This window comes from Rattus norvegicus, chromosome 2, assembly GCF_036323735.1.
Source record: "Rattus norvegicus strain BN/NHsdMcwi chromosome 2, GRCr8, whole genome shotgun sequence".
In the NCBI taxonomy this organism is placed as follows: Eukaryota; Metazoa; Chordata; class Mammalia; order Rodentia; family Muridae; genus Rattus; species Rattus norvegicus.
In genome coordinates, this window is record NC_086020.1 from 178,018,089 (window position 1) to 178,046,061 (window position 27,973).

A 27,973-nucleotide genomic window follows, 5' to 3' on the forward strand; every position below is an offset into this window, starting at 1 on the left:
GCCAGTGGGTTCTAAACGTGGAAGTGGGGAGTCACCTGGGTTTCCCAGGTCTAGATCTTCAGGGCCTTCGCTGTGGCACAGTGGCCACATCTGACGGTAGGGCAGGACAGGAGCACCACCGGCTCCGACTTCGGGGCCATCTGGGGTCAGTGTCTTGCTTTTTCCGCCTGGTGGTAGGAATCCGCTCGGTTGCAGGGGGCCCTCCCAGCCACCAGGGGTCGCGCTGCAGGCGGCAGGGTGTTGGGCCGGCGCTAGCCAGGGTCACGGCCACAGGCCCGGGTGTGTGTGGGGGGGCAGAATAGCTGAGGCGCCCGCGGCTTCCCGGGGGGAGGTGGGGGTAATGAGTGGAGAAAGCAGGGCGCGCTGAAGAGCTTGGGGTCCCCAGCACCACGGGAGCCGGGAGGACCGCGCGGCTGGAGCTAGCGGTGTAGCAGCAGTCCCCGCGTGGCGCAGCGCGCGGGGACGCTGGGACCGCCCAGATCTTCCACTGTGCCCGGCGCCCTCGGCTGCTGCTTCTTCCTTCAGCCCGGGCGCGAGCGGCTCCTAAGTCGAGTGCGCCATGTCCGGGGCTGGATAGCAGCCCGGCCGCCCGCCGGCCCGCCAGCCCGCCCTCGGAGCCACCCGCCAGCGGGCCGGCTGGGGAGTCCCAGGGCAGGCAGGTAGGGGCCGGACCGGGCGGGGCGGCGGGCGGGTTAGGGCGGGCGGAGGGCGGGCGGCTCCAGGGACTGTCCCCAGCTGTTCTGCGCTGTGCATCTGGTTCCGCTTCCTCCCTCCCGGGGAAGTGAAAGTCGAGGGGAGGGCGCAACCCGGAGCTAGCTAACTGTGCTCGACATCCTACAACCTGGAGCTCCCGCGGGCGATCAAGCCAGAGGCACCCCTCCTTCCCGCTAGGGTCACGCGGCTGCTGGCGCTGCTGCCGTCACGTCCTCGGCAGTCCCTGCGCGCGCTTCTCTCGGCCCTCCGGCCTCTTGCTCAGCCACCTCCCCCGCGCCGCGCCCTCTGCCCTAACCCCGACTTCCCGTCATTCAGCATGTGGGCGTTGGGACCCAAAGTGGCTTTAGTGCCGTTGTTTTCCCCCAAGGGAGAAGGGGCTGCATTCTATAAGACTCTTCCCTGGCTGGATAAGGGAAGGCCTGGATACTTAAGTCGTGTTGATCCGGGCTCACCCACTTGCCTATAGAGAGGGTCTCACCTAACGGCTTTTGCCTACTGTCTTGGGTCACAGAACTACTATTGGCCTGCAGTGGAATAGAGAGTGAGCTGTGTCCTGGAGTTAAATCAGGAGGCTGACGCGGACTCCTGGCTTCACCTCTCAGATGTGGAGAAGCTCAAGCTAAATTTAGCTTGAGTTGGGGCATGTGTGTCCAGAGGCCAGGTTAAAAAGACAGGCGGCTTGGCTCTAGTTCTCTGAGGAAGAGTGGGAGGTTAAATAGACTGTGCATTCTGGAGACATTGGAAGCTTCCCTGCCTTGCACGGGATCCTTAGTGTGAGTGAGGTCTGCCTTGGTCTGAGACTGTGCTGGCACCTTCAACAGTACTGCTCCCAAGGCCCCCAGCGGTACCGCTCACCCATAGGCTGACTTGTGCTGAACTAGCTACAGCTTCCCCTTCGCAGACAGCCGTTTCAGGAAGTAACCTCCCTTCCCCTCTGAAGCACTCTCTCAGCCTCTAGCCCCTTGCTAGCCACCCACCACGCTTCTTCCCACCTTCAGCACTCTGGGGCACCTCAGGACTCTTGGGGCTTCCACTCCCCGGGGGCAGGCCATGGAGGCAGGTGAGATAAGTTACCAATAGACTGTTGTGGCCCTGGTTCTGTCTGGGGCTGGGTGGCATGGGTGTGAAATGGCTGGAGCTATCTCCTACAGTCCCTTTGTGCCTAACTACAGACACCTAAGGATCCTGGAGATGAGAAAGCCCTAGTTGCTTAGCCAATTAGGTAACGTTAAGCTAGAGAAAAAGTATACTTGAAGATTGATGAGCAGAAGCTAGATCTTGGGTTTTGCAAGCCTTCCCAGAAATCTGTGGAGTCTTCTAAAAATGAAAGGATGGGTGCTTTAAGAGCATTAGCCGCACCAGAAGGTGTGGTGTGGTGTTGCTACCAGAGCAAGAAGACCAGAGACCTTGACAAAGCTAAAGTTGGTGTGATGTGGTAGCCAGGGGGAATGATGTCATTGCAGGCCATTACGGAAAATACTGTGTTCTCTGAGATGTACTGTAGCGGGCAAAGAGGGGCGGGCCTTTAAAGGAATAGGTGAGCGATATGTCAGATGTGTGTTGTAAAGTGGAGTTTGGGTTCTTTGGGGAAAAAGGGCTGATGTCACTAAGAAGGAAGGACCTAGTGGTCTCTAAGGAACTGTGGTGGGATATGAGAGTCTGGTGATGTCACAGGTGGAAGAGTTCAGGATTGGCTGATCATTTATCCTTTCCTTAGAAGAACTAGGAAGAGAAAAGAAGGTGGGGGGTCCACTACGGTTACCATGGGAACATTAGCCTCTCTCGCTCCATCTCTCCCTCAATTGACCATTCCAGATGCAGTGAGTGAAGGGGGGGCCATGGCAGAGGAGCGGCCTCCCCGGTTGGTGGATTACTTCGTGGTGGCTGGGCTTGCAGGAAATGGAGCACCTATACCTGAGGAGACGTGGGTTCCTGAGCCTACTGGGCCCCTGCGCCCTCCCCGGCCAGCTGAACCTATCACAGATGTGGCAGTCATCGCTAGGGCACTGGGCGAAGAGGTGCCCCAGGGCTATACATGCATTCAGACTTCTGCTGGTGGTCACCCCTTGGAGCTCAGTGCTGGGCTCCTGGGTGGAACTCAACCAGTCATCTGCTACCGCAGGGGGCGTGACAAGCCCCCCCTTGTTGAGCTGGGGTATGTATCTCTATCCATGCTGGCACTAGAGGAAGCTGGGAGCTACCTTTGAATGAGCTAAGAAGAGATGGGGATGTGGGTCAAGAGGAGGAGTATGGGAACAGCAGCAGAATAGGCTAGAGGTCAAGAGGAGGGGCTCACTGCTTTCACTGCTGCTTGCTAGCCAGCAAACGTTTCTTCATCTGCAAGATGAGGATAGTGGCTCCTTTCTGGCTGATTCAGAACATTAAATGAAATAACCCATGTGAGTCTGTTGGTTCTTCGTGCTTACTATTTTTTGTTTTTTGTTTTTTGTTTTTTTAATGTATATGAGTACACTGCCGCTGTCTTCAGATGCACCAGAAAAGGGCATCAGATTTCATTACAGATGGTTGTAAGCCACCATGTGGTTGCTGGGAATTGAACTCAGGACCTCTGGAAGAGCAGTCAGTGCTCTTAACCGCTGAGCCATCTCTCCAGCCCGTCTGTGCTTATTCTTGAGAGCTGTGGAAGGCACGGGTTGAAGGGATGATTACTGACTGAAAAGATCTAAGTAGGAAGTGGTAGGCTATACTACCAGGGTTTGACAAGGCTAAGAGAACATGGCAGGTTTAGGAGGCCAGGTGGGCAGACCCAGTAGGACCCAGGTCTTTTTCTATCCCGACCTCTTGATGTCTCTCTACTTTCTGTGCCAGGGTATTATATGACGGGAAAGAACGACCTAAGCCTGGGTTCCAAGTGCTTGACACGACGCCATATAGCCACTCAGCCAACCTGGCCCCTCCAGGCCCTGGGCACCCCCGCACCTACCTCATGTACCGGCGTGCAGCAGAAGGGGCAGGTCTGCATGCCCTGGGCATCACTGACCTCTGCCTGGTTCTGCCCAGCAAGGGTGAGAGCACTCCTCATACTTACTGCCGGTTACCCCGCAACCTCAACCCTGGCATGGTGAGTGGTACTGAGGTATTGAGAACTGAAACCTGAGCCACTAGTGTAAGGGTATGGACACGGGGCACATATTTGGATATTTGGGGGCTGAGGCCATTGGCACCAGGCCAGATCAGGAGTGGCTTGGCTGGGAGGACTGCAATCAGGAGCATCTCTGAAGAGAAAAGATAACTGAAGGGTGGTAGAGAGAAGATGGACCCAGGAACCATTGTTAGTGACACATCTGTTTATCTCTTGTCATTTCCTGGGCAGTGGGGCCCAGCAGTGTTCCTGTGCTACAAGGTGGGCCTGGCGAAGGCCAACACACTGGTGTATGAGGCAGGTGGGTGGCTTCTTTTTTCTTCCTACTCTTTGACCCTCCATTCTTTTTTTTTTTTTTTTCTTTTTTTTTTCCGGAGCTGGGGACCGAACCCAGGGCCTTGCGCTTGCTAGGCAAGCGCTCTACCACTGAGCTAAATCCCCAACCCCTTGACCCTCCATTCTTATGCTCAGTGACCCCTGACTGGTAACTTCAGCGACCCCAGAACTTACTTCTCTTTGCCATTTAGCCCTTCTTTGGGATACTCTAGTTTCTTTACCTGGTATCAAATGGACCCTTCACTCTAATATGTGCTCTTAATTCTGCTGGGGTGTAGAGCTGCTAGGCCGCTACCCAGAGGAAGACAATGAGGCGTTTCCGCTGCCTGAGTCAGTGCCAGTCTTCTGCCTGCCCATGGGAGCCACTATCGAGTGCTGGCCTGCCCAGACCAAGTACCCAGTACCCGTCTTTTCCACCTTTGTGCTCACGGGAGCTGCTGGTGATAAGGTGGGTAGGTGGGGCGTGGTAAAGGGGTCCACATAGTGCAGAGCCCATCTAATTATCCCTATACCCCTGCCAGGTGTATGGTGCCGCGTTGCAGTTCTATGAAGCGTTCCCGAGGGCCAGGCTGTCAGAGAGGCAGGCACGGGCACTGGGCCTCCTGAGTGCCGTGGAACGGGGACGGGCCCTGGGAGGCCGAGCAGTGCGCAGTCGGAGAGCCATTGCTGTGCTGTCCCGCTGGCCCGCCTTCCCGGCCTTCCGAGCCTTCCTCACCTTCCTTTACCGCTACTCCGTCTCAGGCCCCCATCGTCTGCCCCTGGAAGCGTGAGCACAGCTTTCCTAACACTGGAAAGGATAAGTGGGAGCCATTAGAATGGAATTGGGGGAGGTACACTGAGTTCCTAGGGGTCAGGGATGCAGCGCGTGGTTATAGAGTTTGTCCATTTAAACTTCTGGCTAGAGGTAAGTAGACCCTGGAATCTAGTCTGCATTTGTGTGCCAGTTACCTTACACACACACACACTCCCTCCCCCTCCCCCGGGGTTAGTGCCAAACCCAGGTGCTACCACTGAGCTAAATCCCCAACCCTTAGCCTGCATTTGTTAGTTGAGTCTCGACTAGGCCTGTGTATGCCCAACAGATATATGTTTCATTCCTTCATTCCTTTGTTCCTTTGTTCATTTGTTTGTTTACTAACTTGCTTTTGAGGCAGGACTCACTCTATAGACCTGGCTGGCTTGGAATTCATTGTGTCGCAGATGTGCCTCCATTTCAGGCAAAGGGATCTCTTTCCTAATACACATAAGACCCATGTACAAAGCTGGTCCAAGTCAAGAGGTGGGCTTCAGGGAGGAGTGAGGTTCTTAAGGATAGAAGAAATGAGGCTATGTGGAGTGACAAGACAGGGGACAGATTGGAGAGTTGGCCTCACCCTTTTCCTCTCTCCCTAGGCACATCTCCCACTTCATTCACAACGTCCCGTTCCCTTCCCCACAGAGACCACGCATCCTAGTGCAGGTGAGAGGTGAGCCTAGGGCTGGGCTGGATGAAAGGAGAGGAGTTGGCAGGGGCTGGCTATGAGCATCCTGACCTGTGGCTCCTCTCCCAGATGTCTCCCTATGACAACCTGCTCCTCTGTCAACCTGTCTCCTCACCCCTGCCCCTGAGGTATGTGACTAAATGGCAGGGTGTGGTGGGAGGCTTTGAGAACCTGGGGTATAGTAGGAGGTATGACTCAGGTGTATATAGCTGTTACGATCTTTGCACACTAGCCCTGGTGGTCTGTGTCTAGGAAAGAGTTTCTTGTGACCCTTTTATCGTTTTACTTCCTGCAGTGGTGCTAGCTTTTTACAGCTGCTGCAGAACCTGGGCCCAGAATTGGCTATTACATTGCTGCTGGCTGTGCTCACAGAGCACAAACTGCTGGTCCACTCTCTGCGGCCAGATCTGCTTACCAGTGTCTGCGAGGCCCTTGTCTCAGTGAGTGCCACGTTATCTAGTCTACTTCTCCAGAACTGCTGTCTTTTCTGGTACCCCTCACCCAGATCTGGACTCTCCTCCTTTTCCTTCCGTAGGGAAAGGCTCGTCAGTCTTTCCACGTGGGTCAGTTAGTTGTCAGATACAGGGTCTTTCTTCAGGATTACTCCAAAGACTTCTTTCAATAGGCCCCTCCTCCCTAAGTCCAGTGCCCTGTGCTCACTGGTTCTCACTCCTTCATGTTTTAGATGATTTTCCCTCTGCACTGGCAGTGCCCCTACATTCCGCTGTGCCCGCTAGTGCTGGCGGATGTGCTGAGTGCCCCTGTGCCCTTCATTGTGGGTATCCACTCCAGTTATTTCGATCTGCATGACCCACCTGCTGACGTCATCTGTGTTGATCTTGACACCAACACGCTCTTTCAGTAAGAGGCTAAGTACCATTTAAGGGCTGAAGGGGAATGAATGTCCAAGGGCTATGTGGGGTTTTATTGGTTCAAAGAGGGTTAGGCTTTTGGCAGAAGCTCCAATATCCTTCCTCCTTACGTTATCTCTCAGAACGGAGGAAAAGAAGCCCCTCTCTGCTAGGACCCTGCCCCGAAGACCTTACAAGCTTCTGCTGGCCACACTGACGAATCTGTACCAGCAGCTGGACCAGAGTGAGAAGCTGGTGGGCTTGGGAGGCTGGAAGCTGTTGTTGGCCTGAAATCTCCAGTTTGACAGGAGCATCCAGGGGCAATAGACCTTCTCTGAAGTGGCTGAGTTTGGATTTGGTGGGAACAAAATGAATTTAGGGGCCAGGATTCAGGGGCAGCATTTCTGAGCTTATCAAGGAGGTTGAGCATATATCACTGGAGAACCTTGAAACTGGTATCCAAAGGTAAATTGTTTGGCCACTCCTGGTGCAAGATCTGTCAGAAACTGGTGGTGAAGACAAGATGTGTGTGTGAAAAACAGGGTGAGACAAGCCCCAAAGGTGCTAATCTTGACTCTCAGACATATTGTTTCCCAGCTTACACTGGACCAGAGGAAGAGGCCTCCCTGGAATTCCTGCTGACAGACTATGAGGCAGTGTGTGGCCGCAGGACTCGCCTAGAACGGGAAGTCCAGGGAGCCTTCCTGCGCTTCATGGCCTGTCTGCTCAAAGGCTACCGGAACTTCCTTCGACCTCTCACCCAGGCCCCCTCTGAGGGGTCTCGAGATGTTGAGAACCTTTTCTACCTTCAGGGTAAATAAAGAGGGTCTATTTTGGTTTGCAAAAGGTTTCAAGGGAGGGCGTGGTTAGGGGGCGGGCTCCATGGGGAAAGTGAAGGAGGCACTGGCTGGGGGGAGAAGATTGCTTGTACCTTCTCCATTGCTCTGGCTTTGGAGGGACTAAGGGTTTATGGGTGAATGTGTCCTACTATCTGGGGTCCCTTAGCATAATACGAACATAGTCACTCTGGTCGTCAGCAGCAGTCATGAGTATAGCTCTGATGAGGGACGTGGCCCCTTGGATAACTCCCAGCCTGCAACAGGAAGTTTAGTCAGACAGAGGGAAGGGGCATGGAGCTGTGATATTGGAGAGCGGAACTGCTCTATGTGAGTGCTATGAGAGCCACGGATCCTGAATGGTAGGAGCCAAGAGCTGGGTGCAAGGAGGCTGTGATCAGAAGTCTGTGGTAAGCATGGCCACCCCATTCCCGACCCATCCTTACCCCCTCAGGTTTCCTTAAGTCCCGGGAACGCTCCAGTCACAAGCTGTACTCTCAGCTCCTACACACGCAGATGTTCTCCCAGTTCATCGAGGAATGCTCTTTCGGCTCTACCCGGCATGCAGCCCTGGAATTCTTTGACTCTTGTGTTGACAAGGTATTGGGCATTGTCCCCCCTTCCTGCTGTCTCTGTCACCCTCAGGCCACTGTTAACTATACATGTCAGTGGTGACAGTGTTGGCTGGAATTGGACAGAGCACAGCCCATGCAGCCAACCATGGCTGGCTTGACTTGTTTGCTTTCATTCCTGACTCTGCTCCTCCAGATGAATCTCTAGGACTCCTTCCCTATGCCTGTGTTTCTGGGAGGGGCCATCTTCTGGGCACCCGGGTTTGTGACATTGGACCTTGGCTCACCATCTTAACTCTTATTCTTACTGTCCTGGTCCAGGTTCACCCAGAGCAGGAGAAGCCTGAGCCAACACCCTTAGTGGAGCTGGAGGAACTATCGGGAAGTGAGCTCACTGTCTTTATCACACCCCCAGAGGAACCGCCAGTACTGGAAGGCAGTGAATCTACTCCTCAGTACTGGTGAGAGGGTCTTCTTGTGTCATCCTGCGCGTCACGGCCCATGCTCAGCCCTGTGCTAACTGCCTCATGGCCTCTGTCCCTCCAGTTATGATGGGTTTCCAGAGCTGAAGGCTGAGCTATTTGAGTCTCCTCAGGAACAACAGGGGGCACTCCCTGTGCCAGGCCCATCCCGTAGTGCCCCCAGCAGTCCTGCACCTCGCCGTACCAAACAGGTAACCAGCGATGGGTCTTGTAGGGGAACCGGGCACAAGGGCTATTGCTTCATGGTCAAATGAGGATACCCAGGGTGCTTATCCCATCAAGCTGCTGGGAGTTTGGTACATTAAAAAAAAAAAAAAAGTGAAACACTGAGCTGCCAGGTTGGTGGCGCACGCCTTTAATCCCGGTACGCAGGAGGCAGAGGCAGGAGGATCTCTGTGAGACCAACCTGATCTACAAAGTGAGTTCCAAGACTGCCAAAGCTACATAGTGAGACCCTGTCTCAAAAAACCAAACACCAACAAAATGCTGTACAAACGTTAGCCTCTGTTACTGTGGCGTTTGCCATCCTCCTCCTCCTCTTCATCCCTGAGCCTTCTGGGGCCACAGAAGCTGGCTACACCTCGCTAGGTGTTCACGCATGCTCCAGGGCCAGGCCACTTGCCCTAGTGACATTCCGGAGAGGGTTGTAGCTTAGGCAGTGCCTCAGTCCTCCTGCCTCCTTAGAACACAGACCCTATCTCAGGAAAAGTCTTGTTTCTCACACTGACCTGTAATCAGGAGGATGAGGCAAGATCTAGTGTTTGAGTTCAGCCTAGGCTATCTGATAAGACTCTAGCTCAGAAAAATATCAAAATAGGAAAAGATCCACCACGGCTTTATCTTTATCTTGGTGTGTTTGCTACCCCACCTAGGAGATGAAGGTTGCACAGCGCGTGGCACAGAAGTCAGCCACTGTACCTGAGCTGTGGGCCCGGTGCCTGCTGGGTCACTGCTATGGACTGTGGTTCTTATGCCTACCTGCCTATGTGCGTTCTGCACCTTCCCGGGTGCGAGCATTACACACAGCCTACCATGTATTACGTGAGATGGAGAGCCGCAAGGTGGTGCTCCCTGATGAGGTAGGCATCCCCACCTCTAACCCCAGCAAGGATGTGCAACTCTAGGGGCCGTGAGAGGGGAACTGAGACCAGGTAAAGCGGGTGGGCAGCTTCTCCATCAACAATCACAGAGTGCATGAGCATGTACAGGAGAAAACAGTGGAGACTGCCGGGGCCAGTGGGTCCCGTGAAAACTGGAGGGCTGGGAGAGGATGCTTGCTGAGACCTGGGAATCCGGGTTGGAGTAAGTCTGCTACATCTCATCTTTCTCTTGGCCTAGGTCTGTTACCGGGTACTGATGCAGCTCTGCTCAAACTATGGGCAACCCGTGTTGTCTGTGCGAGTCATGCTGGAGATGCGACGGGCAGGCATTGTGCCCAACACCATCACCTATGGCTACTACAACAAGGTACTGACATTGGGGGAGAGGTATAATGGCAGTCTGTACTTGGGCCTGTGTGGGGAGGGCACTCTGAGGGCTGTTGCTGTCCCCATTCCTTGGAGATTAGGCTTGCAATTCTACCTGGTCCTGTAGCCATTGTCATCCTTTGTGCTTCTTGGTTGCCATTGCACAGACACAGGGTTTTTGTTTGTTTTTGTTTTTTCAGACTTAGACATTTGATTCTTATTTACAGCAACCTTAAACTCCAAATGCCAGACTGTTCCAGATTCATTACACATTTTAATATTTTTTTTCTCCACAGTGCCCCAGGGCATAGAATGGTCATTTCCTATATTACAGGAATTGAGGTTGTAGAAAATTCACAACTTTCCGCAGGTCCCACAGTAAGCATATTAGGGAGTCGAAATATAAGCAAAATTTTATCCAGAATTCAGCCTCTTAACTGTGATGCTAAACTGTCTCCTGTCTTTCAGATAAGGAAACTATTAGTCAAGTAGCTAAGATAATTTCTTCAAAGCTATTCAGTTTATAAATAGTCTAGCTAGCATGTTGATGCACAACTTTAATCCCAGCACTCAGGAGGCAAAAGCAAGAGGCTATTGTGGGTTCAAGTCCAGCCTGATCTACATAGTGAGTTCCAGCCAGGGCTACATAGTGAGACCCTGCCTAAATAAGTACATAAATGATTAAACAAACTAATAGAATGCTCTACATAGACTTTTCTCCATTACTACTGATAATGTCTCTTTGGGGCTTTTGTTTCTGAGTGAGTCCTAGAGAGCAAGTCTGGAGAGAAAGGTAGTCCCCGGGGTTCTGGACAGGCAGGAAAGGCATCACTAGGCCATCCTGGCCGGCACTGTGATTGGCAGGCTGTGCTGGAAAGCAAATGGCCATCTGGTACTCCGGGTGGACGCCTACGCTGGGCCAAGCTCCGGAATGTTGTCTGGGGGGCGGCTCAGTTCCGCCAGCCCTTAAAGGACCGAAGGCGGCTGCAGCAGGAGCAGCAGGAGCAGCAGCAGCAGCAGCAGCAGCAGCAGCAACAGGTGGCCGAGCAGCAAAAGTCGGGCAGCTCTCAGACAGGTGGGTAGGGACTGGCAAGGTAGCCTTGGTTCCAGACATGATTGTTTATACCTGCATTCCTAGCATTTGTGGAGTTAAAACAGGATGATTAATTGTTGCATACCTTGTACTACATAGTGAGTTCCAGGTCAGATTGGAATACATAGTGAAACTTTGTATCAAAAGGGAAAACAACAAGAACAAGAACAACAACAACAACAAAAACCCAAAAACCCCACAGACTTAGATGAGGTAGTTCCATTCTGATGGGAAGAGACCTGGAAAACTATACATACACAGGGAGGGCCTTTCTGTGTGTGGATAAACCAGGTGTGTTTGGTAGCAAAGGTGGAGAGTTCTACTTGGGAGAAACCTTCCAAAACCCTAGTCCACACAAGGGACTGCTTCAGTCTGGGGCTAAATTCCTCTGCTTTCTACAGAGCCCTGTCTGGAGCGTCCTTCCCCAACCCGCCCTCTTCAGCGCCAGACTACTTGGGCTGGACGCAGTCTACGGGAGCCATCTTCACCCATCGGGCGCCTGGTCAAGAGCGGCAGCCTAGGCAGCGCCCGCGGGGCACAGCCCACTGTGGAGGCTGGCGTGGCTCACAGTGAGTACCCTTATCTGACCTCCTCCCTCTTCTCACTGGGCTTCAGTGAGCGAGGGGAGGACTAGAGCCATGCATAGGGTAGCTCCCTGTTAGCTGACCTGTAGGCTCTGAGGCAAACTTGCCTAAATGTTATGGTGAGTTGCGATTCTAGAATCTGTGGGTTCATACAGTTTGCCCTTTAAATCTTTTATTTATTTTTATGCATATGGGTGTTTTGCCTGCATGTATGACTGTGCACCACTTGTATGCCTGGTGCCCATGGGGGCCAGAAGGGAGTGTCCGATCCCCTGGAACTGGAGTTACAGCTGGTTTGTGGGTTGCCATGTGGGTACTAGCAGTTGAACCCAGGTCCTAGGAAAGACCATGCTCTTCACTGCTGAGCCACCTTTCCAGTCACCAACGCTAGAGGTTTTGCTGCAAGAATTGTGCTTATTCAGGAATGGAGCAGCTGGGAAAGTGCCAGGTTCCACCTTTCAATTCTCTTTTGACCTACAGTGATAGAGGCCTTGGGGGTCCTTGAACCCCGTGGATCACCTGTGCCTTGGCAGGATGGAAGTCTCTCAGACCTGAGTCTGACAGGGGAAGAACTGGCACCTGGAAGCAGCCCAGGGGGCTCAGGCTCAGCCCTGAGTGCCCAGTCCACTGAGGCCCTAGAAGGGATCAGTGGGCGGGGTTCCAAAACTAGTGGATGTCAGGAGGAGGCGGGCACCCCCAGAAAAGGGCTGGGTGCCCGCCTCCAACAGCTGCTTACCCCTTCCCGCCGCTCCTCTGCTTCCCGGATCTCCGTACCTGAGTTGCCCCCTGACCTGCCTCCTGCGGCTCGCCGGAGTCCCATGGATAGCCTTCTGTGGCCCCGAGAACGCCCTGGATCCACTGCTTCTGAGGTAGCCAGTGAGAGAGGAGATAGATACCTTACTATCAGGAGGGGAGGGGCTGCTGACTGGGAGAATGCCCCAAAGGTGACTCTAAGAGTGAATGAAACCAGCATTTAGATTGAGAGGAACTAGCTGACTGTGGTTTCTTTTCTAATGACAGAGTTCTGCTTCTCTGGGCAGTGAGTGGGATATCTCAGAGTCTTCTCTCAGCAGCCTGAGTCTTCGACGTTCCTCAGAGCGTCTCAGCGACACCCCTGGAGCTTTCCAACCACCCTCCCTAGAAGTGAGCATACCCCGTCTACACAATTGTGCTGGAACACACAAACAGCCTGTCTGCCTGGAAAGGCAGGAGGAGGGGGGAGGTGGAAAGAGGTCTGGCTGGAGTTCTGAGATGGAAGGGGTAGGGCTTCGGGGCATTGGAACCAAATGAAGCTCATTCCTGGGGTCTCCTTGCCTACAGATTCTGATGTCTAGCTGCTCCCTGTGCCATGCCTGTGATTCCCTGGTGTATGATGAGGAAATCATGGCCGGCTGGGCACCGGATGACTCTAACCTCAATACGACTTGTCCCTTCTGCGCCTGTCCCTTCGTGCCCCTGCTTAGTGTCCAGACTCTTGATTCTCGACCCAGGTACCTAAAGCAGGGCAAGTGTTGTGGGAGGGATAGGCAGATGGTACTCCAAGAGCTCACACTCCCTGCTGTTCCCCACAGTGCGCCTAGTCCAAAGTCTGCCCTTGCTGGTGCCGGTGGCTGCAAAGATGCTCCTGTCCCTGGGGGTCCTGGCCCTGTGCTCAGTGACCGGAGGCTGTGCCTTGCCCTGGATGAGCCCCAGCTCTGCAATGGGCATATGGGGGTAAGGCTGGGGAAGAGGGGGTTGGGGATTTAGCTTAGTGGTAGAGCGCTTGCCTAGCAAGCGCAAGGCCCTGGGTTCGGTCCCCAGCTCGAGGGGGGGGGGGGGGAGAAAAGAAAAAAAAAAAGACTGGGGAAGAGGAACCATGAGGAAGCAGGGAGTGTGTTATCTGTTGAAGGGAGATGAAGAGGTACCAGGCAGATGGGCATGGAAGACAAGGGGCATCGCTGACATATTGAGAGACAAACTCCTGGCTGTGGGCCTTCAGTCTGTGCTCTGACTGCTCTCCTGTGTCTGCAGAGTGCTTCCCGGCGAGTTGAGAATGGGGCATGGGCGTACCTCAGCCCTCTGGTGCTGCGTAAAGAACTAGAGTCCCTGGTAGAGAATGAGGGCATCGAGGTGTTGGCGTTGCCTGAACTGCCTGCTGCCCACCCTATCATCTTCTGGAACCTCCTGTGGTATTTCCAACGGCTACGCCTGCCTAGTATTCTGCCAGGCCTGGTGTTGGCCTCCTGTAATGGGCCGCCACCCAGCCAGGTCAGTGCCCTTACGCAGTCTCTGCCTCCTGAGTGCTTCTCTTCTGACAAGCTCTTTGTCTCCTAGTCCTCTCTGTCCTTGGCAGTGTAGAAAAGCACAAACTGTGGAGTCCCTTGTGCCTGGCCATTTTGTCAGCACATTTACAACTCTGACCCTCTATTTCATCCTCTGGCAAATGGCACAGGCACTGACCTGACAGGACAGGTATTTGACGTACTGACTGGTATCTAAAAAATGGTTGGGGATGGGGATTTAGCTCAGTGGTATTGCGCTTGCCTAGGAAGCGCAAGGCCCTGGGTTCGGTCCCCAGCTCCGAAAAAAAAGAACCAAAAAAAAAAAAAATTAAGGTTTTTCTCTTTATTCCACCAACATTTATTGCATAGGTATTAGGTTTCAGGTGCTAGGTATGTAACAAAGTGAAACAAAGTCCTTATTCATAAGAAGAAATTTTCTTTCCCTTGGGGCATGGTGGCTCCAGTCTTTAATCCCAACACTCAAGCGGAAGCGTGGGGGTAGATCTCTAAAGAGTTCAAGGCCTGCCTAGTTTATATAGTGAGTTCCAGGCCAGCCAAAGCTACATAGTGAGACCCTGTCTCAAATCACAGTAACGGCAAATGTAAGTTCTTTCCCTTTTCTCCTTTATTATCTCTAGTAATGTCTGTATTTCTTGCTCTCTGCTTCCTATCTCAGCTCTCCCAGGGACCATCTTCATGGCTCACCCCTGATCCAGCTTCTGTGCATGTGCGTCTGCTGTGGGACGTCCTGATCCCTGACCCCAATAGCTGCCCGCCTCTCTACGTGCTCTGGAGGGTCCACAGTGAGTTGGGACTTGATGTAGGAATTAAAGGGCTGGGCTCCTCACCTAAAGAGTTTGGTGATCCTGGGGAACTTCCCTTCCTTTCATCCAGGCCAGATCCCACAGCGGGTGGTGTGGCCAGGTCCAGTACCCTCCTGTCTTAGCTTGGCATTACTGGAGTCAGTGCTGCGCCATTTCGGACTCAACGAGGTTCATAAAGCTGTTGGACTTCTGTTGGAGACTCTAGGGCCCCCTCCCACTGGCCTGCACCTGCAGAGGTAAGATGCTCTTATGTAGGTAGCCCTTAACATGGCCTTTGCACCTCTTTTCTTTGACACCCTTCTATGTCTACTGCAGGGGAATCTACCGTGAGATCTTATTCCTGACGATGGCTGCTCTGGGCAAGGACCACGTGGATATAGGTGAGGGTACAGTCAGGTATCAGGGAGATAAGGGATTGGGACCGGGTATGAAAGGAGGTCCTAATGCATCAGTTCCCATCCTTTATCCTAGTGGCCTTCGACAAGAAGTACAAGTCTGCCTTTAACAAGCTGGCCAGCAGCATGGGCAAGGAAGAGCTGAGGCAGCGGCGGGCACAGATGCCTTCCCCCAAAGCCATCGACTGCCGAAAGTGTTTTGGAGCACCTCTGGAATGCTAGGGACCCTTAAGCCCCTCTCTCCAGCCTTGGGTGGAGAGGCGAGGAAGAGTGGATTCTAGACATAGCCTGACTCCTTGTTCCCTTCACAGAGGAAGTGGGAGTAGGCTGTTCAGCCATAGGTTCCAAGTGGGAGTAGCAGGAAGAGGGAGGGACTCACCAGTACCTGAAGTCACAATTCCCCTGTCTTAGCCTGCCCTGTTTGTCCAAGCTCGTGTGGGGAAGAGCTAGGGAGGTTGGCACAACTCCGTCTTTCTCCATCCCATTCCAGGGGCTCCTCTCCAGGGTATCCTCAGATCTGCAGTGCCCTGGTAGACTTAGAAGTTTTTGTTTTAAAAAACAATTGGAAAGATTCAGAGCTCCTGAGCCTTTGCCCTGAATGGAAGGGAGGAACTTCATTCCCCACTCTTCTTCCCTGACTGCTAAAGGAGCCCAAGGCAATCTTAGCGTTGTATTTTATTTAGCTATTTATTCTGAGGCCACAGCTCCTATACTTATGAGAGTCTCAAGGAGTATGGTAAAGAGAAGGAAATTAGATTTGGAGCACCTTGAGAGCCATGCACTGGGACCCAGAGGAGTCCCAAGCTTCCCTTAGGAAGAACTGGTGCCTCTTCTAGTCCCGATCCTTCTTGTCCACTCCGCCTTGGGAAATGCCTCTCCTATCCATGGCCTTGACCTGTGCAATAAGGATTGTTCTCTGCAAAGTTTTGTTGGATGTAAATATAGTAAAAGCTGCTTCTGTCTTTTTTCTTCTGCCTCCTGTTCTCTGGATTTGGGGTGATAACTTACTTTTCCAGGCTGCGCATTCTCTTTTCTGCCTTCCCATCTTTTGTAACCATTAGGTACACCCTACTTTTCCTGGCCACATGACATATAGGGAGTTCTCTGAGCAGAAGTGAATCCAGTGCCAGCTATGGCAGTGCCAGTCTGCATGGCACTTCCGGCCCTCCCACACAATCACCCCCTTGTCCCTCATCTGTACCCCACACAAAGGCTCCATTCTCTGGGGGCCCTGAGCTCATCTTTGCCTTATTTCCTCTCCTCCTGTCCCCTCCCTGACCCCAGCTTCTTCAGTACCTTCACAAAGATGGCAGCCCTCCTCACTGGTTATTGTCTGCAGCCCTTCTGTACATCAGGAGCATGGCGGTCATCTCCGCTCTCCTTAGTCAGTCTAGCTCCAGACTGTGCTCTTCACTGTGGTCTAAACTTGCTATGTGTGAATGCCAGAAAAACGGGCATCATTTTTTAATTTTTTAAGATTATTATTATTATTTTTTTTGGTTCTTTTTTTCGGAGCTGGGGACCGAACCCAGGGCCTTGCGCTTCCTAGGCAAGCACTCTACCACTGAGCTAAATCCCCAACCCCAAGACTATTTTATGTTTATATATGTGGGGTGTGTGTGTGTGTGTGTGTGTGTGTGTGTGTGTGTGTGTGTGTTAGAGTATATATACATATGCACTACATGCATGCAGTACCCACAGAGGCCAGAAGAGGGTATTGGATATTCTGGAACTAGACTTACCATGTAGATGCTAGGAACAGCACCTAGGTCCTCTGCAAGAGGAACAAGAGGAACAAGTGCTTTTAACTGCTGAGCTAGATCTCTGCAGACTAACGATCCTTGACTGGCAATCAAACAATGTGTGTGTGTGTGTGTGTGTGTGTGTGTGTGTGTGTGTGTGTGTGCGCGCGCGCGCGCGCGCCACACGTGCAGGTACCACAGTGGTCAGACAGGGTGTTGGATCTCTTTTCTCTTTTCTTTTCTTTTTTTTTTTTTTTTTGGTTCTTTTTTTCGGAGCTGGGGACTGAACCCAGGGCCTTGCGCTTCCTAGGCAAGCGCTCTACCACTGAGCTAAATCCCCAACCCCGTGTGGGTGTTGGATCTCTTAAGAGATGGCGGTACAGGCAAGTGTGAACAGTAAGCACTTCCGGGTCTGAGCCAGCAATCCAGGCCCCCAGGCGTTATTTTTGTAATCTCAGACCCATTTAGGATCCCACCCCCCAATAATGTGATAAACACAGGAAACAACTCACAGCAGCACTACAAAACCAATTACCACAGGGAATTAGCTAACAAAACAAATGCCTTGGGGAAAAGGGGAGGGGATTAATGAAGGACATGATTTACATAAAATTTTAGAGCAAATTTCCAGGAGGTAGTGATCACTGGATGAGAAGAATTCTGGCTAAAAGTGGTGGCACGCACCCTTTAGTCCCAGTTAGAGCGGGTAATCTGTGAGTTCTGAGTCAGCTTGGTCTATAAGGGAATTCAGGCCAGCCAAGGCTTCGGTGAGACTCTATCTTTGAAAAATATTTCTAATTGTTAGGACCTTGAAACAAAGATTCTTTCTCACCTTGTCATGAGGATGCTTTTTTAGTATCCCAAAGGAGTAAAGAAGGAATCAGGGATTTCAGAAATTCTTTTTTTGCCAGGAAGTGGTGGTATACACTTTTAATTCTAGTTCTCAGGAGTCAGAAGCAGGGGGACTCTCTGAGTTCGAGACCAGTCTAGTCTATAAATTGAGTTCCAGGACAACAAGAGGTACACAGAGGAACCCTGTGTGTGTGTGTGTGGTGTGTGTGTGTGTGTGTGTGTGTGTGTGTGTGTGTGTGTATTGCTGGTGATCAACTCTAGGGTCTTATACATACTAGACAAACATATTCACCCTATTTTAAACCTGAGCTACATCCCAGCTGTTCATCTACTTCCCCCCCCATAGTAGAGTTCAAGCCCAGAGTTCTGAATGCTATGCAAATACTCTACCAGTCAACTATATCTCCAGTTTTCATGTGTCCTCTTAAAATAAGTTTCTGTTTATAGTGTGCCTAGCACTTCATTGAACTAATCAAGATAGCTCAGCCCCACCCCCACCGACCAAGAGTATAGAGTCTTACTGGTCTAGAGTGCTCTTTCCTGGACCCAGGATGGCCGGAAACGTGCAACATGGTAAAAATGACCTTAACTTTTTGATGATATTGCTTCTGTCACCAATAACTGGACTTACAAGTCCTCCATAGAAAACTACAGAGTTCCTCAGCTCCCAGCAGTACTGAGGCCTAGAGAGCTGTATTGATGGCTAAGATATGCCCGGATTGCCTGACTCAACTTCCCTTCCCAGATTCTGGAGTATTCAGGCTGCAGGGTAAAAGATTTGAAGTGCATCTTTGTCTATTGCGAGTCAGAGAAGTTCTGCTGTGTCTAAGCTTATGGGGATGAGGATTGTTCACCTTTGTTTCTTTGTGCTTTGAGTTAAGGTTTCTCTGTGTAACAGCCCTGGCAGTCAATCTTTAGAGCAGGCTGGCCTCGAACTCACAGAGATCTTCTTGGTTCTGCCTCCTGAGTGTTAGGATTAAAGTCCTGGGTCACCACACCTGCAATGTTTGTCATTTAAAGAACAATTCTATAATTGTTGTGAAAGCTGGACCTGGTTGTACAGACTTGTACTATGAGCTATTCCAAAGGCTGGGTAGGAAGATTACAAGTTTTTAAGGGCATCAGGCTAATCTGGGTATCTTAGTATGGCTCTCTGTTTCTTTTTTTTAATTTTTAAAATTTTTTTTAACATTTATTTATTTATTATGTATATGTCATACAGCTTTCTGCCTGCATGTATGCCTGCAGGCCAGAAGAGGGCACCAGACCTGATTATAGATGGCTGTGAGCCACCATGTGGTTGCTGGGAATTGAACTCAGGACCTCTGGAAGAGCAGTCAGTGCTCTTAACCTCTGAGCCATCTCTCCAGCCCCGGCTCTTTGTTTCAAATAAAGTAAAAACCACAAAACAACTTTAAAGAGGGCTATGGTATAGTTTAGTAGTTTAATCTATAACAGATAATCTATAGGGAATGCTAAGTGTGATAAAATATGTTGGTGTCTTGGGATGGAGAGATGGCTCAGTGACTCAGAACACTTGCTGCTTTTACAGAAGACCCAGGTTTGGTTCTCGGCATCCACATGGTAGCTCATAATCATGATCCAGGGGATCTAGTTCCAGAGGAACTGACCCTCTCTTCTGACTTCCTTGGGCACCATATATAGTGCAAATACAAACATGCCGAGAAGACACTTATAACATAAGCTTTAAAAAAAAAAAAAAAATATATATATATATATATATATATATATTAAATAAGTTGTTTTTTTTTTTTAGATGAAAAAATGTTGGTTTCAGGGCATAAAGCTGGCTCAGTGGTTAAGAATGTTCCTTGTCTTCTAGAGGATCTGAGATCAGTTTCTAGCATCCATATCAGGTGATTCACCACTTCCTCTAACTCCAGCTTTAGATCCAACAACCTACTCTGGGACTCTGAGAGTGCCTAGCACTCACACATGAACATAACTACAAAATGACATGTACAGATTTTTTTTTTTAATTTTTATGTATATGAGTGCTCTATCTGCATGTGCACCAGCCTGCCAGAAGAGGGCATCAGATCTCATCATAGATGGCTATGAGCGACCATGTGGTTACCTGGAACTGAACGGAGGACCCCTGGAAGAGCAGTCAGTGCTCTTAACCATTGAGCCATCTCTCCAGCCCCATACACCAATACACACAGCTGGTGTGTCAGCTGAGGGTCTCTGTGAATTCAAGGCCAGTCTGGTCTACATAGTGAGTTCCAGGAGCATACATTTATAGTGAGATCCTGTTTTAAAGTCTACAACAGAGTCTCTCTGGGTCTATAATCCACACTTAAAGGTAGGCCCCAGGCCCAACCAATACAAAATGAATTCACTTATATTTTTGAAGTTTTTTTTTTCCCCTCCTTATAATGCTTTATCTGTTTTTTTTTTTTTTTTTTTTTTTTTTTTTTTTTTTTTTTTTTTGCTTGTTTCTTCGGTTTTCCAAGACAGGGTTTCTCAGTGTAGCTCTGGTTGTCCTGGAACTCCTTATGTAGACCAGGCTGGTCTTGAACAAAGAGATCCGCTTGTCATTGCTTCTCAAGTGATGGGATTAAAGGTGTGTGCCACCATGCCTTGCTGTTGGTCATTTTTATTTTACACTTATATCTTTTTTTTTTTTAAAGTTTTTTTTTTTTTTCCGGAGCTGGGGACTGAACCCAGGGCCTTGTGCTTGCTAGGCAGGCGCTCTACCACTGAGCTAAATCCCCAACCCCCCAGGTTTATTTACTTTATATATGTGAGTGCACTGTCACTATCTTCAGACACACCAGAAGAGGGCATCAGACCCCATTACAGATGGTTGTGAGCCACCATGTGGTTGCTGGGAATTGAACTCAGGACCTCTGGAAGAGCAGTCAGTGCTCTTAACCTCTGAGCCATCTCTCCAGCCCATCTCTTTTGTTTATGTTATAGTTCCCAATTCTGTGTCCGTGTTTTTCTGGGGTTTCTGTGAGGGGGTGTGTTTGTTTCTGTGTCTATGTTTCTAGTTTTCCTTTGGCTCTTTCCTCTTTGGGTTTGGTCCTGTTGTTTTTAATTTTAGATGCCTGTTTTCTAATGAAAAGAAAAGGGTTGGGGATTTAGCTCAGTGGTAGAGCGCTTGCCTAGCAAGCGCAAGGCCCTGGGTTCGGTCCCCAGCTCTGAAAAAAAGAAAAAAAACAAAACAAAATGGCAAGTAAGTCTAATGAAAAGAAAGACTGTGGATCTGGGTGGGTAGGAAGGATCTTGGAGGAGTTGGGGGAGGGAGAATCATGATTAGAATATATTGTGTGAAAAAAATAATTTCAATTTAAAAAAAGTTGGTTTCACAAAGAAAACAGCTGGGTACTGGGGAAGCCGGGTCAGAAAGTAACAAGTTCAAAGCCAACCAGGGGTATATAAGGAGATTAGAAACAAAAACTGAAAAAAACATCAAACCAAATCAAACAAAGCCAGAGTTTGTACAGGACAAAATTCATGTCCACTACAACTACAGTCGTGGCCATCAAAATGGTGGTCTCCTTCGGTTTCCTTCCTTAGAGCTTGACTGCTTCTAACAGAAGGCCCATGGCCTGGCTTTATTTTGTTGGAGGGCATTCGCTTAGTGCTTATGCTCCCTTTTCAGGTTAGTATTGTGTTGTACCATGTTTCACATAATTTTTAAATTTTTTTTATTAATTTTTATGTATATGAGTACACTGTAGCTGTTCAGACACACCAGAAGAGGGCATCAGATCTCATTACAGATGGCTGTGAGCCACCATGTGGTAGCTGGGAATTGAACTCAGGACCTCTGGAAGAGCAGTCAGTGCTCTTAACTGCTGAGCCCCATAATTTTTTTTTTCGGTTGTCAAGTCAAAGTTGCTCTGTATAGTCCTGGCTGGCCTTGAACTCACCTTGAAGACCAGTTTGGCCTTGAACTTAGAGATCTGCCTGCTTCTGCCTCCTGAGTGCTTGGAGTAAAAAGTGCTGGGCACCACCACTGCCCAGCCGCATGCTTTCTCATAGTCTTGTAAGAATGGCTGTAGCTGGTCTTTATGACTTCTTTTTCCCACCCTTTTTGTCCTCCTGTTTCATCACTAGATCAGGAAGAAGGATAGGGGCGCGCGCGCGCGTGAGAGAGAGAGAGAGAGAGAGAGAGAGAGAGAGAGAGAGAGAGAGGGAGAGAGAGAGAGAGAGAGAGAGAGAGAGAGAGAGAGAGACCCTTGAATCTAGTTTCCTTCTGTTTCCTCTTTGAGCATGACTGATAAATAGCAATCCCCTGCCCCCAGATAACCCGTAACCACCAACCTTACAGCTTAGGGTCCAAACATTCATGGACCCTCTGGAAACTTCCCAGAATTTCACATGTCACACAACTTCAGAAACTGTCTGCAGCTGGGGAAATCACACCTCTGCTGGAGCATGAGGCAAATCATAGACAGCTGCCTCACATCCCTCCACCTGGGATTAAAATGAAAGCACATTCTTATTTATTTTGTTAAAGAAGCCAAAATTTCAGAATTCTCACTACATTTCCCACTTCTCTTTAGGCCATTAATTGTGCTGTGTATGGTTGGAAATTATAAACAGACATTTCTGATAAAATAAGAGCTTTTCGGGTCAGTGGCCAAGGTTTTCAGGAGACCTCTCCTGCTCTTTTTCTGGAGTGGTTTTACCTTTGATGTAGGGGAACAGTGGCAGTTGAACAATCCTATCACCTGCGTTAAATTGCATCTTTTTTTTTTTACATAGGTCATAATTTTAGTTTCTCCTTTGAAATTGTCTATAATTCTTGGATGCACAATGAGTCCTTGGGAAGTCAATCCATTCCTTCCCAGAATCATCCCTCTGTCTCTGAGGGCAAAGGACCATAAACTCCAGTAGTTGTTTTATAACACTGAATTTTTGGAGGTTAAGATGGTTACCTGTGTCGGAGTCTCAAGCCATGCTGCCTATAGTAGCATGTATTAAATCTCTATGCCCTGGGGAGGGTTTTGGTCTGTGTGCCACTCCTTGGCAGAAAGGACTTTTACTTTTTGTTGCTAGGAGTGAGGGTGGGGGCTTGGGCTTCAGATAGGACTCCAAGGCCATTTCCTGATACAAAATAAAATCTCTTTTTGACCTACATTCATTGGGCTAATGGGACCCCTTGCAATAGGACCTGCACACCCTTGGAAGCCTAGGCATTCTTTCTGCTTTATATTTCTATTGCTTTTACAGATACCTTGTTCACAATTTTGTTGCAAATGACCATATTTCCTGAAATTGAAGCACTGGGCGTTTTGATATCAGATATCTTTAGCTAGAGCTTGACTTATGATATTAACAGGGTACACATTAGAACCAATATCCGGGGTTGGGGATTTAGCTCAGTGGTAGAGCGCTTACCTAGGAAGCACAAGGCCCTGGGTTCGGTCCCCAGCTCCGAAAAAAAGAACCAAAAAAAAAAAAAAAAAAAAAAAAAAAAGAACCAATATCCGTCATATCTCTTATCCACTAGTCGGTAAGTGCTGCTCCTGACTTTAATGGTCTGATAACTTTTTTACATCTGGTATTTGCGTTTTCATGAGTCAAGGTCTTTATCGACACCTGTCTTTTGTCAGAGTCTGATACAACTTTGTTCTCAGCTGAGATTAATTTTTTTAAAGATTTATTTATTATATATAAGTACACTGTAGCTGTTCAGACACACCAGAAGAGGGCATCGGATCTCATTACAGATGGTTGTGAGCCACCATGTGGTTGTGGGATTTGAACTCAGGACCTTTGGAAGAGCAGTCAGCGCTCTTAACCACTGAGCCATCTCTCCAGCCCCAGATTAATTTCTGCTTAAATAAAAAAAAATCAGGGGGTTGGGGATTTGGCTGAGTGGTAGAGCGCTTGCCTAGGAAGCGCAAGGTCTTGAGTTCGGTCCCCAGCCCTGGAAAAAAAAAATCAGTGAAAGCGTCTCCAGAGCCTTACATAATCTTTGTAAACAAGGTGAATTTTCGCCCTAGACTCAACTTTGTCCCAAGCTCTTAAAGCCGCTAAACGTTGTTCTACAGTAAACCTACAGTTGTACAGCATATACTTGCTAATGGTTGAAACAAGATTATGAAGAGAAAGGATGGTGTCCTATAGAAATGATCTATCTAAGGAACTTTAAAAAGCCCATGGTTTCATATAGAATGCACTTGCTTTATATGGCAAATTCTAAATAACTGGGTTACTCAGCACAGAATTACCGCTAAGACTGGAAGGGATTGGTGACAGCTGTGGTGACGGCCGGTGCACAGTTGCAGGGGTTAGCATGGTGGAGGGAAGAAGCTGTGAACTGAACAGCAGAAAGAGCGAGGGGAATGAATAAAGTCAAAGACCAGTTGCTGGCTGAAGGGTGGTACATTGATCTACAAGAACAGATGCCATTTCTGTTGCAATGAAACCTTTCTTTTGAAATGGCCTCTTCCATCACAGCTTGTCCTCCCACTTTTCAGCTTTTCTGTGACCCGGCCGCCCTCCAGTGAAGTTTCTTTTCCTCTCTTTTCCTGCAGGAAACTCCTGCTCTCGGGATTGAGCCTTTTTGTTCTGTTGGGTGCTTCTTGCTTTTTTTTTTTTTTAAAGATTTATTCATTTATTATATATAAGTACACTGTAGCTGTCTTCAGATACACCAGAAGAGGGCATCAGATCTCTTTACAGATGGTTGTGAGCCACCATGTGGTTGCTGGGAATTGAACTCATGACCTCTGGAAGAGCAGTTGGGTGCTCTTAACCGCTGAGCCATCTCTCCAGCCCTGCTTCTTGCTTCTTAAGTGTTTCCACCTCTGCCCATAACCTCTCAAGAGATGCACCTCAGACTTTGCAACCCTTCAGAAAAGTCCCTTTCATTTTCCCAGTTCTGCCTTTTGTTTGTTTGTTTCTCAGGCCCCTCTATTTCCACCTCCATTTTTTTCAACTGCTTAGCCAGTCTTTCAACCTTTTTTTTTGAAACAAAATCTATGAAGAAAAAGCAGAAGATTCCATCTGGGAGCAAAGTAGGGGATATCCCAGAGGCAGCAGCTGCAATAAACATTTCACTGCCTCTCGAAAGAAAACCATTCCTTTGTCCTCTGCTGTTTCCTTTACTGCATTTGAAATCAAATTTCCCATTTTTTTTTTTTTTGGATCTTTTTTTCGGAGCTGGGGACCGAACCCAGGGCCTTGCGCTTCCTAGGCAAGCGCTCCACCACTGAGCTAAATCCCCAACCCCAAATTTCCCATTTTTTATCCTTAATTTTTGAGCCCTGTCTTGAAGCTCCACTTCTAGGTGGACTTTGCTACTTTGTGGTTTCTTCTTTTTCTTACCCTTTAGCTCCTCCCCCTTCTATCTCCTATCACTAGATAGGAAAGAAAGAAGCATAGTCCTTCAATCTGTTTTTTTTTCTTTGTGTTTCATCTCTGAGCATAACTGCTGACAAATAGCAACTAAACTCCCCACCCCACCCCCCATCCTCCCAATCACCCGTACCTTCCAATCTTGCCTCTCAGGGCTCTAGAATTTATAGACTCTCTGAAAAGTTCCTAGAATTCCAAATGTCACACAGTCACAGGAATTATCTGCAGCTGGCAAAACCACAACTCCTTTGGAGCACGAGGCAAATCATAGTCAGCTGCTGTGGACAGTCTGACACAGCTCCACATCCCACACCTGGGATTAAAACGAAATCACAGTCCTAGATTTCTTTTCCCCAAAGAAACCCAAATTCCAGAATTCTTACTACAGATGGCCCTTTAGACAGCTGAGGAGCTTTGCACTGTTGATGGACAAAGCTTCAATCAAGAATTTCTCCGTAAGAGCATCAGTGGCTTTGTCTCATTCACCGCCACATCCACCACCACACAACAGAGGAGGTGCCTGGTTGAGTGTCTTGTAGGGCTTCTTTAACAGCAAACACAAGGTCTGCTTTATCACATGGCCAGTGACTCAAGAGAGTCAGCAAAAGCTGAAGCTGATGGAGGCAGAATGTAAACAAGCTGAATTCAGAGCTAAAATTGTGAAATCATTGGAACATGAGGGAAATTCTTAGTTATTTAATATATATATCAAGTACTATATTTTTTTTATAAAGGTTTACTTTGTGTGTATGGATGTTTTGCCTGCATGTGTGTCTGTATACCACTTGTGTGCCTGGTGCCTGAGGAGGAGGCCAGAAGAGGGCATCTAATTCCTGGATTACTGATCATCTTGAGCCACTGCGTGGGTTCTAGGAGGTTGGTCATCTTGAAGGACAACCAGTGTTTTTTAACTGCTGAGCCATCGTTTCTCCAACCCCAAATACTACATCCTTGCTCTTGGCTTAGCCCAGAAAATTAAGATCTGTTATTTTATAATCCCAACAATAAGCTTATGAGTCATACTCAGCACTCTCCTTGTACCCTTGGGCAAACAAGGGGATAGATTAAAAAGTAATCTGCGTGGGGTTGGGGATTTAGCTCAGTGGTAGAGCGCTTGCCTAGCAAGCGCAAGGCCCTGGGTTCGGTCCCCAGCTCCAAAAAAAAAAAAAAAAAAAAAAAAAAAAAAGACAGTGTTTCTGTGTATCCCTGGCCATCTTGGATTCACTCTGTAGATCATGCTGGCCTTGAAGTAAGGAGATTCACCTTCCTCTGCCTCCCAAGTGTTGGGATTAAAGGTATGCACAGCCATGCCCGGCTCTCCATCATAATTATTAACTTTATTTGTATATATTTTGCAGTATTGAGTTTTGAACATGCTAACTAGTATTCTATAGTATTCTCAGCCATTTTCTTTAGTCCAACTTAAAAAAAAAAAAAAAGAATTTTTAGGTATTTGGTTTTCCAGAGGTCCTGAGTTCAGCTCCCAGCAACCACAGGGTGACTCACAACCATCTGTAATGGGATCCGATGCCCTCTTCTGGTGTGTCTGAAAAAATAGCTACAGTGTACACATATAAATAAAATAAACTAAAAAAAAATGTGTTTTCCTTGCATGAATGTGTAGGTACTGCATGAGTGTCTGGAAGTCAGAGAAGGGCTATGGACCCCTTGAACTGGAATTACAAATAATTGTGAACCACCATATGGGTCCTGGGAATAGAACCTGGGTCCTCTGAGGAGCAACAAGTGCTTAATTATTGAGCCATCTCTTCAGCCCCCATTTAAGGAAACCTAAAATATCTTCATCTCTAGCCTAGGCTAACCCAGAACCTCAGCATCCTTGTGGTGGAGTTACATTTGTGTATCATTACATCGGGCTTCCAATTATTTCCATAGTGATTTGAAAAGTGTCTTCTTTACTGTCTGGCACTAATTATTTCTCACTTTTAACCATTGCTTGGTTGCTCGCTGTCTACCTTTGGCAAATTGCTTAATCTCTCTGACCCTGTTCCTTAATACGCATGTAACTTTGTCTTTTAATCTATACCTCATTTTCCTCATCTGTAAGATAGGATGACCAGTACCTACCTCATAGAGAATAAGAATTCATCTAAAGCTCTCAGCACAGTGCCATGAACAGTTTTTGTTCCCCTAAATGTTATTGTTCTTTCAATGTTTTTGTTTTTGTTTTTTTGTGATAAATAGTTCTCATCTTTAGGGCGCTCAGAAAGAAACGTGAATGTAGGCGGGCCTAACTGCTTCGAGGAAGTAGGAGGTAGCCAGGCTAGCAAAAGAAGCTGGGCCTTGACTTGGCTAGTGCAATAGGGTGGGGTGGGAAGCTGTTTCCTCACTGGGAACAGAAAAAGACCAGATCCCAGAGAATACACTATGAACACCATAAATTCAGTAAATTTAACTAATTGTTTTTTTTCTTTCTGTTATTATGGTACAGTCAAGAAAGGACCGATCAGAAGTAAATTAACACAGGAGCCCCAAGGCCTTCGGTAGAACGGGGCAGGCCACACCCCAGAGAGACAAGGCCCGAGCCCCTAAAGCTAGTTCTGTCCTTAAATTCATGGACTCTGTGGCGATGAAACACCACCTACCCAAATATAGAGCCCAGCGCCGTTCTCAGTCTCCATCTTTAGACGTGAAAGAATGAGAGCCTGCCAAAGGAGAATCACAGATTTGAGAGACTAGGTGGTACGGCGGCTGCCAGGGGACCAAAACGTCTACAAGGTAAAGCTGCAGCCTAAAGCAATTTTTTGACCCCCGACACTTAATGGGCTGTCGAAGACCCGGATGTGTCTGGGACTGGCCGAGGTACCCATTAACGCGCCCCCGCTAGACCATCCCCCTTCTCCATTTATGATTGGATTTTCTTGACGCCAATCACTACCTCTCCAGCCACCCACTCCTCAAGGGTGGGGTGAAGTCTCGGTATCCCGCTTTCTATTGGTAGGAGGAAGAAGAGGAGGGCGGGTAGCCGGCTAAGTTCCTCCAATGGCCGTCGTGGCGTGTGGTTAAGGCGGAGTCAAGG

The 27,973-nt window shown here is 49.0% G+C and overlaps 1 protein-coding gene and 1 long non-coding RNA gene across 13 annotated transcripts; one reads left to right on the forward strand and one right to left on the reverse strand.

The window, feature by feature from the left end:
* Positions 1 to 6: 6 nt before the first annotated feature.
* On the forward strand, positions 7 to 15,966 carry Dennd4b (DENN domain containing 4B). 9 transcript variants are annotated; one of them, XM_039103984.2, is made up of 28 exons: positions 7 to 145; positions 2,530 to 2,869; positions 3,544 to 3,796; positions 4,049 to 4,118; positions 4,432 to 4,601; positions 4,675 to 4,919; positions 5,546 to 5,612; positions 5,704 to 5,762; positions 5,930 to 6,074; positions 6,320 to 6,495; positions 6,629 to 6,729; positions 7,083 to 7,298; positions 7,776 to 7,921; positions 8,215 to 8,354; positions 8,440 to 8,566; positions 9,248 to 9,454; positions 9,714 to 9,842; positions 10,706 to 10,916; positions 11,336 to 11,503; positions 11,999 to 12,390; positions 12,539 to 12,661; positions 12,839 to 13,008; positions 13,090 to 13,231; positions 13,529 to 13,765; positions 14,456 to 14,582; positions 14,674 to 14,839; positions 14,919 to 14,983; positions 15,075 to 15,966. In XM_039103984.2, exons 2-28 carry the CDS (start codon positions 2,553 to 2,555, stop codon positions 15,218 to 15,220), a joined length of 4,515 nt encoding a protein of 1,504 aa, XP_038959912.1. In that variant the 5' UTR covers positions 7 to 145; positions 2,530 to 2,552; the 3' UTR covers positions 15,221 to 15,966. The 9 variants fall into 9 exon arrangements, with proteins under 9 accessions (XP_038959912.1, XP_038959913.1, NP_001414156.1 ...); XM_039103985.2 differs by having other exon boundaries at positions 3,544 to 3,740; NM_001427227.1 differs by lacking the exon at positions 7 to 145 and adding an exon at positions 341 to 659 and having other exon boundaries at positions 11,999 to 12,387.
* On the reverse strand, positions 10,096 to 27,961 carry LOC102551157 (uncharacterized). Of its 4 annotated transcripts, XR_005501492.2 has the most exons (4): positions 27,833 to 27,961; positions 27,540 to 27,599; positions 21,889 to 22,041; positions 19,996 to 21,677 (listed from the first exon to the last, which is right to left on the reverse strand). It is a non-coding gene; the product is annotated as an uncharacterized LOC102551157 (long non-coding RNA). The 4 variants fall into 4 exon arrangements; XR_001836809.3 differs by lacking the exon at positions 19,996 to 21,677 and adding an exon at positions 10,096 to 10,975 and having other exon boundaries at positions 27,540 to 27,851; XR_351827.5 differs by lacking the exon at positions 19,996 to 21,677 and adding an exon at positions 15,542 to 16,427 and having other exon boundaries at positions 27,540 to 27,851.
* Positions 27,962 to 27,973: the final 12 nt, after the last annotated feature.